Source organism: Emydura macquarii, unplaced genomic scaffold (genome assembly GCF_026122565.2).
Source record: "Emydura macquarii macquarii isolate MOO-44397 ecotype Brisbane River unplaced genomic scaffold, CSIRO-AGI_Emac_v2 contig_212, whole genome shotgun sequence".
In the NCBI taxonomy this organism is placed as follows: Eukaryota; Metazoa; Chordata; order Testudines; family Chelidae; genus Emydura; species Emydura macquarii.
In genome coordinates, this window is record NW_027130349.1 from 13,796,582 (window position 1) to 13,816,166 (window position 19,585).

The following is a 19,585-nucleotide window of genomic DNA, read 5'->3' on the forward strand; positions in this document are numbered from 1 at the left end:
TTTATTTTTAATTTCCATTCAAATCTTGTAACTAAGGGGGCTGTGTGTTGTTAAGCCAACCATTTCTCCTAGACGTCACTGCCACAGCACTAAAAAGGCTGAACCTGTCAAAATGCCTGAAGCATTGTATGTTCTTTGCTACTACAGTTTATAAATGGGAAAAGTCAAAGTGTCTAACAAACACCTTTTCCTTTTATATACGGTATCTGGAATTTAAAAAAAAAAAAAACTTGATATCACAGTAATTTTATAAAAATGTAAATAGATTTCTCAAAAAGAAACAAAAAAGATTAAAACGTAGTGTCAACTGTTCAAATGTAAACAAACAAAACATGTCTTATCAGTTGTATACAACAGTATACACTAAAATAACTCCCAGAAGGCAGGGCCCAAAGGATCGAAACACCACCTTTAAATGTGACAAATGTGGCAGAGATTCTCTCTCTCGAGTGGGTCTCTTCAGCCACAGCTACCATAAAACCAATTGATAATATGTTTTCACCTCGCAGGGGCAAAAACCCATGGTCTCTTGAGACCGAAGGAGGTCTACTACTACTCCTACTACTACACTAAAATACTAATGCAAAAGAAATCTTATACTAATCTACATCATTTAAGTTTCAGGAGTCAGACAGGAAAGGTATGCCAAAGCATGCCTGTTTCATTTCCCTTTTCTGCACCTTGTGTTTAGTAAAAAGACTTATTTGAAGAATGGGAAAATTTGTAAGCTGCCTTCTTTTAAAACAAAAAACACAGAAAGGGATTTATCACTGACAAGAAGCAGTTTAAAATCTCACAGGACATTTTATACTTCAATATGACACTTTGAAATATGAGTGAAGTTCAGAAATGCCTCTTATTTTGAAGAAATGCTGTGTGGAGTTGTAAATTGATAGTATGTAAATACTACTTTAAATAAATCTATCCTAGTTCATGCTATGTTTGCTGAAAATAAACGGATAGTTCTCTGGGTTTCACAAATGGATCATGATTTTAATCCTAACACATTCCTCTTTAACTGCTTTAGTCTGAACATTTTAGTATAATTTATTTCTATTTCTAGGGTCTGTATTTCATTCCACCCCACCCCCAATTATTATTTTTTACTATCTGTACAGTTGTATTGCCATTTTTCAGGGTTAAATGCAATACATTTTCTACCATTTTAGCCACACTCCATTTCACAAACATTTTATTTCATTGCCTTTCCAGTGCTGTAGCAATAAAAAAAGCTGCCTTTGTTTTCTTAGTCCACTCTAGTCTTCATGGGGTCTGTCCCTTATTTTTGGCTCCATCTCCCTCTTCCCATACCTCAAATGACCTCCTTTTTCCTTAAAAGCCCTCCTTAATGCATCTTTTATAATGCATCCTTTCTTCTGTGAAGCCTTTCAATTATGATCTTTCTTAGACATTTCTACCATTTCACTCTTGCACCCATCAGCAACTATCTTCATGGTCTGTGTCAGAATAACAATTTGGGGATTTTGGGATAGAGGTGTCTCATGCATAGGAGCAGTGCTATGTGTAATATCAGTACACAAATAAAAAAAAATTACTTTTTTTCTGCATAATAGCATTGTGACATTATGATGTTCACATGAAAGTGAACAGCCGCAGGAAAGAGGCCATTTACTTGTTAACTGACATGAAATTATTTCTCTTTTATAATGAAAAAAACATTTGAGCAGCTGTCTAGCAGAAAGGATAGTCTTGGCAGGCAGCACATTCATCATATTTTGGTACAATCATGTTGAAAGAGATTATGTTTTCTTAGCAACAAAGTGATGGATTCTTTTTTTTAAAAGATTGTATTTAGAATTCAAGTAAGTAAGGTCAGCTTTGTGATTAAGACACTGGATCAAGACTAAAGAAAATTAGGTAAAATTCCTAGCTCTGCCACACTGGGAAATCACTTAACCTTCCTATGCCTCAGTTCCCCATCTGTGAAGTGGGGATAATAATATTTCCTTTCTCCCACCCTTCGTCTGTCCTGCTTGTTTAGGCCCCAATCCATTCAAGTCATTGGGACTATTCACAATGCATAAAATAAAGTACATGCATAAGTAATTGTAGGACTGGGGTCTTAGATTGTAAATTCCAAGAGACCTCTCTTGCTGTGCTATGTACAGTTTTGAGCAAAACAGAACACGAATCTTAACTGGCACCTCTAGGTGCTGCCCACATAAATAAAAGAAATGGATTAAAATAAGACAGGCTTTAATTCACTTTCAAGCAATAGTTTTACTTCAGTAAGGCAATGCAATCCTCCTTTAATTTACAAAATTTTACAACTTTCTTAATCAGCACCCACAAAATGAATCCCAAATTTTTTTTTTAAGGAGTTGAGCAATTTTTCCCTTTTTCCTCCTATATCTGCATTCACCTAAAAACTTTCAGTCTTCAAAGAAGAGTACCCAGTAATGATCCTGACAAGGTGAAAAAAAAATTGATTTCTGATACATTTTCTCTAGCTACAAAACTTTAGATATTATAGGTATTTCCATAAAACACTGCTTTGTGAATTTTTAAGAAGTGTTACTGGTTTTACTCATATAACATCATTTTCTGCCAATTTGTCCACTTGACTGAATCTTAAAGATTACAGAAAGATGACAAAAAAACCCTCTAGAATTACGTGAAAAGTACTTTACATGAAATACAAATTTCTATATTGTAAATAAAAGCATACTGAAAAAGTGCTTAGCCACTTTCAGTTGAATGACAAAAAAATAATGGAGTGGTGGGATAATAAGTTCCACTTTCTACCACTACTTTAATGGTGTGAAAAATCAAATCCTGGCAAATAAATCTTATTAGAAACCATGCTACCATTAGCTTGTAAATTAAAAAGAGAGAGTGCTTCTCTATACCCAATACGGGTTAGTTTCTAATTCAGCTGCAGACTCCACTGCCATATGACACAAACACTTGTAAACTACATAGGGCTTTTGTTTTCTTTTTCCAAATTATAGGGTAAAAGGAAGCCTCACAAAAAGCCACAAATGGGTTAGTGATGTTCATCCATATATGTGAGAATTTTCTGTTGTGTTAACTTTCTGAAAGGGGAAAGAGAGCAGCAGCAGAAATGTTCTCGAAAGGTCTGGGAGCTCTAGTTTCTGAAGTGAAAATGAAGTATATCCATGAAACGTACTCAAGCATGGGCATACCTACCAAGTAGTATCTGATTTGCCATTCTACAGAATGTCCATTCAAATATAAAAACTGACACATGAACGTCCTGGTTGCAGTGAAGGAATAAACCCATTAAATCTAAACACATTTTTCTAATGTTTGATCCTTGAAATGTGTTTTCTTGATGGCTTTGGTATATACAACACAGAACAATACAGAGCATAATATAACACAGAACACGAAGCAGTGTATAATCATAACTGAAATGTTTCTTGGGAACAGATGGAGTTTTAGAAGTTTTTGAAAGACAAAAGGGAGAGGACTTTGTTTACTTTATCTGAAAGTCTGTTCCAGGCATATGGAGAGTATGAAAGACAACACTAATTTGGGTGTGCAGCCGGAGATTACAGGGCAGAAGAACACACAGGAACACCTGGGGAGAGATGAAGGCAGGAAAAAGTTAGGGAGAACTTTGAAAGAATAATTTGAACTTACTGTGCAAAAAGGGGGAGCAGGTGGCAAACAGACAAAAAACTAAGTGTGTGGCTAATGTTTTGGCAATGGGGATGAGCAGCAAGGGTCAATTTCTGCAGATGCTAATTAAGGATGGGGCAAGCATCTGGATGCAAAAGGAGTCAAAGATAATACCAGCACTGTGAGCCCAGATACCAGGAAAGAAAGAGATACTGATTACAAAGATGGGGCAGAGGAAAATGAAACTGAGATAATGACACAAAATCCAAGAGGAAAGAGACAAGTACAGATGCTGAAAAGGACATACGGGGAATATATTTGGCTACATAATTTGGAGTAATCAACATAGACACAGGCAATAACTGACTCCACAGGAACAGATGATTACCCAGCAAGAAAGTTATACAGAAAAGAGAATGGAGCCAATGAATGACTCAAAATGGATTTTGACAGGGCGAATCCTTGAAAAAGACATGATATAATTGTGATCAGAAAAGTTGAGAAAGGAGAACCCAAAGATCAGGTATCTTGAAGTCCAGAGAAGAGGATGTAGAGGACAAATGAACGTCTGACTGTATCATATTAACCACAGTATATCTCTACTCCTCAACTAAAGCTACAGCTAAGCTACTAGGTGTAAACAGCGGAGTTGTTCTAGTTAATTATTTAACATTAACTTCCTTCTGAAGATGAATTACTCAAGGTGTTACAGGTGCTACATAATTAATGCTGGTTAACAGAAGAGAGGAATGTGACAGAGTGCACCTGTGTCCAGGCTGTAATAAGAATTTCAAAATAATCTCTGCTTTATCTGTATTTCTTGGATCAACCCTGAACAAAGATATATTAAAAACAATTCAAACCTTTTTCTTCTCAGTGGACATAAAGCTGCACACAAAAGCAATGACGACAATCCATAACAGTTCAGCGTTGAACGACTATGTTTTTGCATCCATGTTGTTACTGAAATTTAATCCTTTTGCCTCAGCAGGCTCAAAAGCAAATTCAGATTCTTTTCTCACCAAAGAACAGGTTGCCAACTCTCAAATTGATGGCGAGTCTTGTAATATATTTGGTGTTTTTCTTAATGTATCAGTTCTTGAAGTTTAGTGTTTATGTGAGCATATCATCTTGCATTTAAAAGAAAAAGTTCTAGCCACCATGAAAGTGAAGGAAAGCTTGAAACTGTCACCTGAGTATAGTCCTAAATGCTCAAAACTCAGAGGCTAAATAAAAATAACTCAAAAATGTACTATTTTAAAAATCTAATAATTTGAACCAGAATTTGTGCCACGACTGCTGCCAATACAATAATACTTGAGCTCTTGTAGAATGGGCTGTGAGTGGAGGAGCCGGAACCTTTGGTAGGTCGTAGCATGTGCAGATGCAGGCAATGATCCACAATGAAATTCTCTGGGCCGAGACTGGATAGCGTTTCATTGTCTGCTCAGCTACAAAAAGCTGAGTGGACTTCCGAAAGGATTTAGTCCTTTCTATGTAAAAGGCTAGTGCATGCCCAATAGCCAGCAAGTGGAGCGTCTCTTCCTCTCTCTGTTAGCATGCGGTTTCGGATAGAAGACTGGTAGGAAGAGGTCCTGGCTACTATGGAATTGTGAGACCATCTTTGGCAGGAAGGCTGGGTGTGGCTGCAGCTGAACCTTGTCCTTGAAGATGATCATGTACGGCATTTCTGAAGTAAGAGCTCGGATCTCTGAGACCCTTCTGGCAGAAGAAATGGCAACGAGGAAGGCTACCTTCCAGGATAGGCAGAGCAGAGAGCATGTTGTCAGAGGTTCAAATGGGGGTCCTGTTAGCCTTGCCAGCACCAAGTTGAGGTCCCAGGGAAGGAATGGGCTGGTGTATCTGGGGGCATAGCCTCTCCAAGTACTTAAGAAAACAACCACAGATTGAGTTTGAGAAGACTGACTGGCCATTCATCCACAGATGAAAGCCCAAGACTGCAGCTAGATGGACCCTAATAGATGATACTACTAGGCCTTGCTGTTTAGAGTGGAGTAGGTAATCGAGAATAAAGGGCGGCGTTGACTAAATAGGCAAAACCCCTTTTTGTGCTGACCAGATTGAGAATCTCATCCATTTTGCCAAGAAAGTGATTCTAGTGGACAGTTTCCTGCTCCCTAGAAGCAGGGTGCAAACAGGCCCAGAGCATGCCAGTTCAGCAGGCCTCAGCCATGGACTTTCCACATGTTGACATGAAGAGACTTGAGGTTCAGATGATGCAAAAATCTGTGGTCTTGAGAGATCAAGTCAATTAGCGTGTCTACTGAGAGATCTAGGAGGGTGGTAAACCAGTGTGGATGTGGCCACTCTGGGGCTATCAGGATGAGACGTGTCCTGTCCCTTCTGACCTTCAGCAGGACCCTGTTTACGTGAAGGGTGGAAGGGAATGCATAGAAAAGATGGATCATCCAGAGAAGGGAAAAGGCGTCTGCACGCAAGCCCAGGTTGTGGCCTAGGAAAGAGCAGAACTGAAGACACTTCCTGTTGTGCTTTGTTACAAAACAGGTCAACCTAGGGAGTTCCCCATCTCTGGAAAACGGTGCTCACAACGGTTGAACGAATGGATCACTTGTGATGGTTGGAAAAGGATCTGCTGAGATGATCCGCTATCTCATTCCGCGACCCTGGCAAGTAGGACGCTTCGAGGTGGATCGAGTGAAAGAGCTTCCTGGCACAGGAGAGAGGATTGCACTGTGCCCTGCCTGTTTATCTAAAACACTGCCGTCATGTTGTCTGTAAGGACCAACATGCAGTTGCCCTCCAAGTGGGGTTGCAACCCCTGACATTGACTGTTGGGGCCTTGAAAATGGGACTCCTGCACATACTGTCTACAGGTCCAGCCACCAAAGAAGGGAGGCACTCACCAACAGGGGGAGCGAGACCACCCTGTCCAGACAGTGTCAGTCCAGTGAGTATACCGACACTAGTCACATCTGGGAAAGATCTATGCATGTGACATGGAGGCCGCAATCACAATCAAACAGTATTCCGTTGTGTACAGCTTCCTCTGTGAAGTCTCTAGGGATGGGGTTGGGAGAGTGGATTCCCCTTAATGGGCCATTAGCATGTTTGTTACCAATGGTTTGTTACCATTGTTGTACCTGAAAAGCTGGTTTGGGTGTTCCCTACCTTTCATCATATTTCAGTAGTTTTTACACAGCAAAACTTCATAACTTCATATACAATGGCAGCACATACAATGCAACAGTATATTAATGTTTAGCAGATCAAGCCTTTTAAAATGATACCTCACAAGGCATACTTTGTACAAATCATATCTTTATTATATGACAATGGTGAATATGGAGTTTCAGGGTACTATTTTTGAGACACAGAGTGTCACAGTCCTCAAAAGATTACAATATGAAAATAGGTATCCTTCAAGTCGTGGATGGCATACTAGTCCCCTGGATCCAGAGAAGGGATAATGGAAGTGAAGGAGACCATGCAGATCTTTCGTTTCTTCATGAATCTGTTCAGGTGTCGCAGGTCCAAGATTGGTCTGAGATTGCCATTGGCCTTCCAGGTTAGGAAGTAACAGGAGTACAACCCCTGGCCCCTTAACTCTGGGAGAACCTCTTCTACTACTCCCACCCTTAGGAGCGACTGCACCGCCTGAGCTAGAAGTTGCTTGTGAAACAGATTCCTGAAGAGGGACAGGAATGGACGGTAGGAAGGAGGGGATCAACTGAACTGAAGGATGTATCCTACTTCTATTGTGCATATCACCCAGCGACCTGAGGTAATGTGGGCCCACGCCCGATAGAAGTGGGATAACAAAAATAGGGGAAATCAGATCTACACATTGCCTTGGTACGATATCCCTGTGCGCCCCATTCTGACACACTGCACCCCCATGGTACACCCTTATGGTGTAATTGTGTATCATTCATGTTCACCCTTATAGTGTAATTGTGCATTGTTTAATGCAAAGTAAGTCATGTAAGATGTTTTTGGAATGCTCATGGAATACTGAACATCATTGTTACAGTAATGTGTTTGTTGCAGTGTCATAGGTATGGTTATGAGGCTTTGCTATGTAGTGTTCCCAAACATGTATTTCATAGCTTGAAGCAAATTCAGGCAAAACCCTCTAAGAGCAGAGAGGCAGTTTGCACCTTACTAAGGCATGCATAAAACAAACCAGCTCTTCCAGGAACAATGGACTATACTAAGCATTGATAAGGGGATACTCACTGACTCAGGTATGGAGGAAGCTGTATAAGGACACTGTTTGTCACCTGACTGGCGAAGCCCCAGAGAGGGGTGAAGGAACATGTTAAAAAGGAGAGACATAAGGAGGAACTTGAGCTTGGTGTCCCTGTCCTTTTTAGTTCTGGGCCTGAAGCCCTTTCAAATCCTGCAACTCTCCTGCATGTGAGCCTCCCCAGACATTAGAATGTGGGTCACTAGCCAGCATCGGCTTATGGCATGGCGCACATGGCTTGAACGCCAGGGACCAAGGCATACTGCTGTATCGTGGAATGGTTAACCCAATTAAGTGGGGTTCACTACTAACTAACTAAACTGAAACTGAAACTAAAATAAGAACTATTTACAAATAATCAACACAGTCCACTGAGAGAGGTACCTGAGGGAAAACGCAAGGATGTGCGGCAATTCCAGTGACCATCACAGGGGGTCAGAAGGAACTATGGGGGCGGTACATATCGGCACTATGAAGGTACGACTCCAGGGGCCATCAGAGCCATCCCAACGGATACCACTGAAAACTTTCCAGTGGCAATGCTCTCTGCGAGCACACATGTATGTTGGTATGGGCATGAGCAAGCAGTCAAAGAAGAAATGACCATATTCAAAATTCTGGAAGGTTTCTAAAGCATCTTACTTCATTCACAAATATATGTAGCCCTAGGTAAATTTAGAGTGTTATCACAACTTGCCCTGAACAATCTCTCTCAAAGAGCGTTTGGCCTCTGTTCACACAACAAGGAAATATGATATAAAAAAATATCAACTAATCATTGTATCATTAATCATTGTATTAAGGTTTTATCTCATTTCTTGTAAATCTGGTTGTTGAGGACAATCAGTTTCAATTATATTTTTACTTAATCCTGGACAAGAATCAAGAGTCATCATTCTGTACAAAAGCATGCAGTATTTTATTTGTGAAACTCAAAAAAAGATTTGAAGTGCTGTAACTGCAAAGTAATTAAATTTGGATCCCTAATTCTCAGTTCATAATTCTGTAGTATCCATTAAATACTCAGAAATAAAAAAAGCAGCCCATTCCAAACAGAAATGTGGACAAAGTACCTATTTCATCCCAGTATCCATAAAAATTGAATCTCTGGAAACTTTCTAAAATAACTCTTTGTGATATGGCATAAATAGAATTAGTGATAGTGCCAAATGTAGATTATATTGACCATTGTTCAGAATGACCACTTTAGTTCAGACTTGGCTTTCATACATACACATGATGTTATGGTATAAACTTATTAGCATGGATATCAGATAAACATATTCACGCATGGCAAAACCACACTGAGATACGTAGGTCATCCCACACAAATGTCAATAAAATCTTCATAGCAAATAAAAAACAAACAGTTACCTACATCTTCTCGTAACTGTTCTTCAAGATGTGTTGCTCATGTCCATTCGAAGTAGGTGTGTGAGCTTACTCGGGTCATCTTAGGCACCTCCATGACTTTGTAAATAAGTGGAAAGGGCGGGAAAGCATAGAACAAGTGGTCTGCCCATAGCAGGAGGAATGCATCCACAATCGAGCCGGGTCTATGGTTCAGGAATGAGCAAAACTGTTGACACTTTCTGTTGAGTTTTGTCATGAACAGATCTACCTGGGGAACTCCCCACCTTTGGAAAATGCTGTCTACAATGTCTGGATGGACAGACCACTCACGGTTGCAGAAGAACCTGTTGAGATGGCCTGACAGCTCATTTTGGGACCCCTGGAGGTAAGATGCCTCTAAGTGTGTCAAGTGGGATATGCAGAAGACCCACAACTTGAGGGTTTTGCAGCACAGGGGAGAGAAGCGTGCTCCTCCCAGTCTGTTTATATAAAACATTGCTGTTGTGTCATCCGTCATAACTAATATGCATCTGCCTTCCAGATGTGATTGGAAGGTTTAGCAGGCTAAGCTAACTACTTTCAGCTCCCTGACACTGATGGGAAGTAAGAGCTCTGCTTGAGACCAGAGGTCTTGAGTCCTGAGGGTCCCTAAATGAGCTCCCAACGCAGACATGTCCGTGACCTGACCATCGAGGGATGGGGCCTGGAGAAGGGTACTCCCGCACCTACCAATTGCAGGTTGAGCCACCACAGGAGGGACTTGAGAACCCCAGGGGGACATGAAACTATCGTGTCCAAATTGTCCTTGTTCGGGCAGGATGTTGATGCTAGCTAAGCCTGGAGAAGTCTGAGTCAGCGCCTAAGAGGCTGGACCATGTATGTGTACGCAGCCATGTGGCTGAGCAGCTTCAAGCAGCTCTGTGCCATCATGGTAGGGAAGCACCTGAGGTCTTTTGTGATGGAAAAAATAGTGAGGAAGCGAGACTCCAGCAGGTGAGCCCTGGCCTGAGTTGAGTCCAAAGCAACTCCTATAAAATCTATCCTCTGAGTGGGGGATAGTGTTGACTTGGGGACGTTCAACTGTAGGCCCAGTCTACTGAATGTCAGTCATATCAGGGACACATGAGCCTCTAACTGTGCCCTGGAGTGGCCCTTGACCAGCCAGTTTTCTAGGTATGGAAACATCTGAACCTGATGTCTCCTCCAGAAAGCGCCAACAACTGTCATGCATTTGGTGAATACTCAGGGGGCTGCTGACAGCCCAAAGGGGAAAACTGTAAATTGATAACGAATGTGGTTTACCATGAATGTGAGGAACCTTCTGTGGGACAGGATTATTGATATATGAAAATAAGCATCCTTCAAGTCGAGGGCAGTATACCAGTCCCATGGACTCAGGGAAGGAACGATGATGCTCAATGATACCATGAGAAATTTCAGCTTCTTCATGAACCTGTTAAGATTTCATGGGTTAAGAAAGGGTCTGAGACACCCTTTGGCCTTTGGAATTAGGAAATAATGGAGTAGAACCCTTTTCCCCTTAAGGGATGGGGGCAATGAGGTGGAAACAAACCTGGAGGGAATATCCCAGTTCTACTATGCATAGCACCCAGGTGTCTGAGATTATCTGGGCCCATGCACAATAGAAATGGGAAAGACTATTAAAAAACCGTGAGTAAGGATCTAGGATCAGGCCTGGTGTGTTGCCCTCAGCCACAACCTCAGAATGATTGCTTGGGATCGGAGGACTGCCTCCCCGAACCCTGGCCCTGGTTGGAAGGGGTCTGAGGTGTCCTGCACCTGTTGTTCCTGCCCCATTTCCTGGAGTCATCCTGTCTAGCCTGCACATGGTAAAACCGTGGGGGAGGCTGGGCCTTAAAGTGCTTCCTCTCAGGAGCTGGCATATGCAGGCCCAGGGATTTCAATGATGCCCTAGAGTCTTTAAGGCTGTGGAGCTTGGGGTCCATTTGCTCTGAAAATAACCCCAAGCCTTTCCAGGGCAAGTCCTGTATAGTCTGTTGGACCTCTGAAGGGAGGCCCGACACCTGTAGCCATGAACTCCTTCTCATGGCAATCGCCCAAGACATTGTTCTTGTGGCCGAGTCCGCTGCATCCAGGGCGGCCTGCAGTAGGGTCCTCGCTACTGCCCTCCCCTTGGCCGCTGCGAACGGCCGCTGCGAACTCTGCCCTGGAGTCGGCTAGGAGTAGCTCCTTAAACTTTGACATGGTGTCCCATGAATTGAAGTTATAGCAGCTCGAGATCGCTTGTTGATTCACAATCCAAAGCTAGAGTCTGCTGGTGGAACAGACCTTCCTGCCAAACAGATCCAGCTTCTTTGCATCTTTGGGCTTAGGAGAAAGGCCCTGCTGACCTTGCCTTTCTTTCTCATTTGTGATCACTATCACCAGTGACCTGGCTGCAGGTGAGTAAAGGGGTACTCATGACCTTTGAGGGTGCAAAATATTTCCTTTCTATCCCCTTAGCTGTAGGAGGAATAAAGGCTGGCGTCTGCCACAGAGTCTTGGTAGTGGCCTGGATCATTTTTATGAAGGGCAACACCACTCTTGCATCGCCTTCTGGTGTTAAAATGTCCACCAGGTGGGTCCACGACTCGAACACCACTTCAGCTTGGAGCCCTAGGTTCTGGGCCAACTTCTGTAGCAACTCCTGGTGGGCCCTGTTGTCTTTGGGGAGGGAGCAGACAAGTTTCCTGCCACTGCCTCATCAGGAGATGAAGACGAAGACTCTCTGGGCAGTGTCAGGTCCTCCTGGCCTTCAGGAGCGCAGGGGTCTCCTTGAGTGGGTATGCCGTGTTTGGTGCCAGGGTCGTCCCTGGCGCCAATCCTGCATCCCCCCACTGTATCTGCCTTGGTGCTGACCTCGGTGACCGCCTCGGTACCGTGTGGTGACAAGCAGTCTCCGGGTGATGGAGGAGCCCATCTTTCTGAGGCAAGCAACTGGGTGCATCTAGGGTAGGACCACTGGGCCTGGTGGTATGCCCACAATGTCCAAAAGAGCCATTGCATAGGCATCTGCCACCGGGCTAGCCAAGGGCCTATGAAAGGGGCCTGTCCTGCTTCTTGACTGCACCGGCGCTGCTTCAATCGGTGCCGCTACGGCAGATGTATAACTCTGCCTCAGAATCCGATAACCATGACTCTGAATGTGGGACCACGGCAGTGCCGAGAGAGACAGTGTCGGACAGCGGTGCCATAGAGAAGACAACCGGTGCCTCATCATGGCCAGTTTGCCTCTAGATGCCTCTATATTTCATTGCAGTGCCAGGGGTCTTACCACTAGTGCTCTCTATGGCCTGGCTGGAGACTGCTGTGCCGTGATGGCTATTAGGTGTTTGGTCACCTCAAATGTATCCAGAGCGGAAGGGAGATCCAGTTCTTCCACCTGGCTCTCTCTTGCAGGGAAGTCCCTGGGCACCAGATACGATGGACCCCTCTGCAGGCCCAAAGTTGACAGTGCAGCCTCTGCTGGGGTAGGTGCCATGTGCCCAGCCCAGCGTGTGTACCACCACTGTCTCATATCGTTGATCTCACTGTGCATGACCATTCTCTGTTAGTTTTCTTGTGCCTCTTGTATGGCACCGGTGAGTGGGAGCGGTGCCGGGCTGATGACAGCACCAGTGAAAGGTGGCGCTGAGGCTCTCGGGGTGCCGAATCTTTCCTTGGTGCCGCCAGCTCCCTAATTGAGCGCGGTGCACTCCCCACCGAAGTGCTAGGGTCCGATTGGCCTGGAAGTTGGGGGTGAAGAGTTGCCTCCATGAGGAGGTCTCTCTCTCCTTCTTGATCCTTGAATGGAAGCCTTTGCAAATCTTGCACCAATCTGTCTGGTGGGATTCTCCCAGGTACTTCAAGCAGGATTCCTGGGGATTGCCCCTTGGCATAGACTTGTGGCAGGTCCCACACAATTTAAAACTTTGGGATCGAGGCATGCCCTGAATTCTTGGTGGGGGAGAACTTAATGGAGGGGGGACCCCAAACAGAAAACTTAACTAATCACTAACACTAAACTAATCTAACTATTTACAGGTTTTCAGCGTTCAAGATCACTAGGGATACGCTTGTTGAAGCAAGAGAGAAGTGTAGCTCCAATGACCGTCACAGGCAGTAAGAAGAAACTGAAGATGCAGCAGGTCAGCAGGGCCGTATATACGGCGCCATAGTGGCACGACTCCAGGGGGCACCTAAGCCAACCCAATACGTACCACCAGGGGAAAAACCTTCCGACAACTGTGCATGCGGCATGCACACACCTACGTGAAATTGACATGAGCAAGCACTCGGAAAATATTATTTTACATTCACATAGCTTTTCCCATCTGAGTATCAACAATCTTTACAAATTATGCAAACATTAATTAAATTATCCTCAACACCTCTGTAAGGTCGTTAAATAGTATTATCCTCATCCACAAAACAAGGTTACTCAGGTATACGGAGTAAGTGACTTTCTCTATCTTTCATCTCCACACTACAAGTGCTACATATTCTATTTATACCACATATTTGAGAAAGTGTGTAGAGATTTAAAATTAATTGGTTCTTGTTTACATTAGGATTTTTTTTGTTAACATGAAGCCACATTTTCTTAGACTAGTCACCCCTCCAACTTCAAAAAGATGTTATGCCTATTCAAAATGCTCAAATATTTGAAGATGATCTACCTCACTTACAAAAAGTGACATACCAGAATTAATTAATTAATTAAATTGACTGAATATGTATCATGCAACACTCCTTCCACTGGAACAACAGTAGTAAGAGTTATCAGGCTCTCTTTGCTGAATGCATAGTCCTGACAAATTTGAAGAGCATCTCCATTAAAATCTAAAAGCTTCAGCCCAAAAAGGATATTGTAGGAGGAGAATAACGCACATTCACTAAATCTCTAAAGGTTCCTTTAGCATAACAATGGTAACAGAAGAGTTAATACTCTATAGGAAAAAAAAATCATATGGCATTGCTAAAGGTGACTGAAAAATGTAATCTCTGTACCACTGGAAACTCTCATATTTCTACATTTGTTTTTGTCCTGACTAGAGACAAATATTTAAAACATCAAAAAAAAAAAATGCAGAAAAGATCAAAAACATTTCAGATTCAGAAATATCAAAAAGTTTTCTTTCAAAATTGTAATTTGAAACAATACTTTTTGACATTCCCAAATCACAATGTTTTATCTGACACACAGAGGATACTCAGCCACAGGGAGAGAAAACATTGCATTCTGGGAAATCTGGTCTGGCTATGGAGCAGGGTCCATAGAGAAGAAAGAGGGATCATTAGACAAAGAACCACAACTCCTATAAAACACCATGGGGGCTTAGGCAGATGCAGATATTAATGCTTACCAGACTAGAAACAAGTGTTTAATTTCAGGATGACCTAATGCAACACATTTCATTTAGATTTTCCCAACAGAAATTTCAATATAAAAAAATCTCATTTTCCAATGGGAAAATGTTTTATCTGAAATGTTTTGACCAGTCTTAAGCATTAAACAATACTACATGTGCAGTTGCCAAAACAGAAATTCAAATATAAAAATGGAATGGAAATTTAACATTAAAATTTTATTAGGGAATATTAATAAAATGTAATCTAAATCTTTAATTCAGAGAGTTTCTATATAATCCTACACTCATCTTCAAAAGGGGATGCTGAGACATCATAGTTTGATGACAACTGTCTGGGCAGACGCTAAAAAGGAAACTAAAAATAAAAAAGGACAGAGACCACTATATTTTCTGTGGCTGTAGAAAATTTTCCAAATAGGAACCAAATGTAAACCTATGTAGGGTTGTCTTTTTAGAGCACAGAAACAGACTGATATAGGTGCTCTGTTGTAGGGAATATGTAAGGCCCTATTTTTAAATTTATTTGAAGGCTTCACAGAGAGTTTAGCACCAAAGCACCTGCTTGCCATAGGGTAAAGATAGCAAACAGCAGCAATCACCACAAACGGTTGATAGTGGTAGAATACAGCTGTACTTTAAAAATGCAATTTAGCAGCCACTAACACAAACTGCAACTCAGTTTAATTTTTGGATTTAGGGGCAAAGAAACTGTCATATTGCATGAGACCCAGGGTCCATCTAGTCTAGCATTTTACTTTGTAACATTTATATGCTCAAATGTTGTTTCCTTAAGTAGTTTTATAAGCAAACACTGTAGTAGGATTTTCTATCATTTCCATATATATTATTAATAAGAAAACACACAACACTCCAATTAAAATTCAGGCATTGCCTCTACATGTAAGCACAGTTTTAGGTACTGACAGTAAAAACCAGTGTGCTCAGGTAGACAGAGGTGCAAGTTTAAAAGAAAATTCAAATGGAATCAGAGCAGACAGGCCTGAACCATTGCGCCCATGGTATAAACTGTCCAAAATTTTAATCAAGTTTGGAGACAAATCATCACCACCATCAAAAGAGAAACAAGTGAGTGGCAGGTGACAGAAGCAGAGGGGCAAACTCAAACATAGGCAAAACTTTGCAGCCTTTGTGGTTCAATGCAATTCAGATTTTCCCATAGCTAACTCATGGGATGAGGACCAGATTGCTCTGTAATTTCCCAATTTATTTCCCTTGAATATGTACAATTTCTCTAAAATCATGACAGGACACATTTTGTCAGAGAATTTGGACAGAACAAAGAGTCTGAGAGGGTTGTTTCAATTTACAAAAAGTAAGGTCTTCATAGCCATTTAAGGCATGTCTACATAGCCAGTAAAAAACAAACCCCCAACAAAAAACAAACCCAACATGCACCAGCAAGTCTCAGGGCCAGAATCTACACACTCAGGCTATGTCTTCACTGATGATGGCAAATTCGCCGCCGTCAGATCGACTTATCTGGATCGACTGAGAGGTCAGCGAAGACCCGTTCAGTCAATCCAGAAATCAACATATTAAGACCACCTTCTCAAGTGGCATAGTGCTGCACCGACAGGAACGCGGTTCCCGTTGGCGCAGTGCAGCGAAGATGGCGCGCAGAACAGAAGCACAGAAGTCGACTGGAGTTACGCAAGTTTTTTGTGTAGTTTGCATAACTCCGGTCAACTGCCGCCAAATCTCCAGGGTAAGTGAAGACAAGCCCTCAGGCAACAGTGCTAAAAATAGCCATGTAGATGTTCCAGTTCAGGTTGGAGATCAGGTTCTGTAGCCCAGGCAGTGGGGTTTCAGAGTTCAAGCTCCAGACTGAGCAGGAACGTCTACATGGCTATTTTTAGTCATGTAGCATAAGCCCTGAGAGCCAGAGCCTGAGACCTGGGCTCTGAGACTTGCCACTGTGGGTGGGTTTTTTTTGCAGTGTAGACATACCCATAGAGATGTGATTGTTTTAATTATTCCGAGATGAGACTATTTCTTTAGAAGGCAGAATGTGTTATTTAGTCTAACTTTTAATGTAATTTGGAAATTCTTAATTTATGTGTAAACTCAGACTGTTAGCAGTTGATGTCAAGCAACAGTTTGTTAAACAATTAGAATAGTACAGTATTACGTAAAGTCTTGGAATTAACTTATGAATGTGATGAGATGATAATTTGTACATTCTTACGAAACTCATACTTTGGAGGCAAAGCTGATTATTAAAAATGCAGGGCAAATTCTCTCCTGTGTCGAGATACACTTGTGGTACAGAAGAAACTGCCTCCCTGATTCTCAACCTGCCCCAGCCGAAATGTAAATTGGAGAAGGCTGGTAGCGGCTCTTACCTACCTACAGCAGCTGGCTATGAACCCTAAGAAACCATACACTAGCTGTGAATTGCCATAGGGGAGCAGCACTCCATCCTGCACCCAGTCCACCTTTCCCCACCTCCATCATGTCCTAATATTAGAAGGAAGTGTGGAGTTTGGCATAGGAGATTTCTCCTGTCTTTATGTTAGTTGAGGATTTCCCTCTATCAGGGAAATCATACATAAATACATAAAGTATCATCTATATTGTTCATATGTGGTAAGACAATCTTATACTTTACCATATCTCAATAGATTTGAGAAAATTTACATCTATTCTGATCATGTACTGAATATTTTTAAAGCAACCTTTAAACACATTTTATTTATTTTGATTGGCATTGATCACAGATACCAAGTGAATATACACTAAGCAAATATTTAGAAAATGATACTTGCCTCTACTCAGCGCGGTGTTTAGGTAGTAGAGAGAAATACTCTGGATGGTTTAACAATATTAATCACCTTCATATCCAGCTTTAAAATGTGGTAAAAGGATTATGTATTATTTCATGAGAGGCAGCAGACAAACGCCTGTTTGTATATTTCTAATCTCCTAAACATGCCTTTATAATGAAAATTCACAACCTTTATTGACATACATCTGAAAGAACAAGTGGTTCTCCAGTCTATATCAGCAGTAACAAGTCAGCAAAATGGCTACACACAAATCCACTGATATACTGACCAAAATAACTTGGTGCAATTTATGGGTGTCATGATTATGCTAAAATATCTGTTTATTTACTAGCACTATCAGTAATACCAGTGCAGCCCTTGTCAGTTTCCTAATATAGCACAGCCATCAGACAGCACAGAATATTATATTTTCTGGGCCCAGAATAATTAGTGCTCATTTTTTGCAAAGTTTTTCTTTGTTTCTTGGCTATGGAAAGGCAAATTTTAACATTACAAACGTTACAGGAACATTATAAATCAGGAATACTTTGCTCTCACAAATATGGCAATCTTGCAAGAGTCTGATTATTTTGCTCCCAACTCTTGACAAAAGGTGTCAAGAACCATCAGGCGATCTTGAACTGCTTCAGCTCATGCAGCAGTACACAAACCATGACCATCTTTGAACCAGCGAAAGTAAGTAAGTTTAGTGGGAAATGGTTTCTATGAAAAAAGCTATACAAAATAAGATAACATCTGCATTATGCAACACATAAATTAGATGAAAATTGAACCAGTTTATGTTGCCTGCATAATATATATATAGTCCTGCTTTTGGAAAAGGCATACCTTCCCCATTTTCTTTCTTCCTTTTATGAACATAGGACAGAATATCCTGTAGTAAAGTATTCCCTCACCATGTAGCTATTAACACAAGTCAGACATACAATTTCTGTTTTATGGAAGGACTTAGTAATGATAAATGTAGGATAAAAATATACAGCAGTTTCACTTATGAGAAATGTGTTGCAAGAGTTGTGCTGGATTACTAAACACCAACAGGAAATTTGAGATATTTCTCTTACCTCGGTTTCTGTGCAGTGTGAACGTCCTGATTTACCTGCAGTAAAAAATGAGAAGTTATTTTCAGATGGTTTAAAGTGAAAGATAACAGACAGCTCAAAACTAAGCTCTTATTTAAGTCCCTTAATACCTCACTGACAGGAGACCTTGGTATATCCAGTACAGATCCATTTGCACTGCTCAAAAAGTGCATTTCTAGTCTCCTGATTGAAGTCCATTTCAATCAAGGTAAATAAACAATTCAAAAATAATCATCAGTTAATGTGGTATTTTTAAAGTTATGGGTACTGTTTTCAGTAACTTATTTACATACTTCCATCATGGTAACATGGGAGCGTCTATTCTTTGCTCTACTGAAATGTGTGATCAATTAAAAATATAAGAACATAAGAATGGCCATACTGGGTCAGACCAATGGTCCATCTAGCCCAGTATCCTGACTTCCGACAGCAACCAATGCCAGGTGCTTCTGACGGGATGAACAGAATAGGTAAACATCAAGTGATCCCCTGTTGCTTATTCCCAGCAAACAGCAATCCCTGCCCATCTAATAGCCATTGATGGATCCATCCTCCAATTACTTATCTAGTTCTTTTTTGAACTAGATAAGTAATTAAAGTAATATACCCATTTATTTGTCACATATATTTGATAAGAACAAAGAAACCATTTGCTTATTTTAAGCGTTTTTGACAGTGCCTGTTTTTCTAAACATGAAGCTTCAATACACTTCACATTATCATTACAAGTATGCAATTCACCTTTAAGGGAACACTAAATTGTATAAGCTTAAACAAGTAGCAAAGGCAAATAGCTATAGACTGATAAGAAAAACTATTGCCTCATGCTCTATGCAATGTACCTAAATCCCAATTGCATTCATAAGAAAATACTAATAACTTTTATTCATATTATTACTTGGGGGTAATAATTATCAATACAAGCATAAAAAATAAGTTCAAGCACAGACAAGTAATTAAAGTAGAAATAGTTGTTCTTCATAATATCCTTGTAAACCTCCCTCATCAAGTTTTCCAACATTTTATTAGTCTAACACTATTGTTATTTTGCCTGCTTGGTGTTAATTTAAATCATGAGCATTATAATGATCAATAAATCCAAAATTCCAGACCTACTTTTTTTTTTTTTTTCCAATG

At 41.2% G+C, this 19,585-nt stretch overlaps 1 protein-coding gene across 2 annotated transcripts in view; it reads right to left on the minus strand.

Moving 5' to 3' along the window:
* Nucleotides 1-19,585, minus strand: part of SPIRE1 (spire type actin nucleation factor 1) — a 160,200-nt gene that overhangs the window by 126,059 nt on the left and 14,556 nt on the right. For both annotated transcript variants that reach the window (XM_067548067.1, XM_067548059.1), the window contains exon 2: nt 18,431-18,465. In XM_067548067.1, coding sequence (XP_067404168.1) covers nt 18,431-18,465 — 35 coding nt within the window. The remainder of the gene's footprint in view (nt 1-18,430; nt 18,466-19,585) is intronic.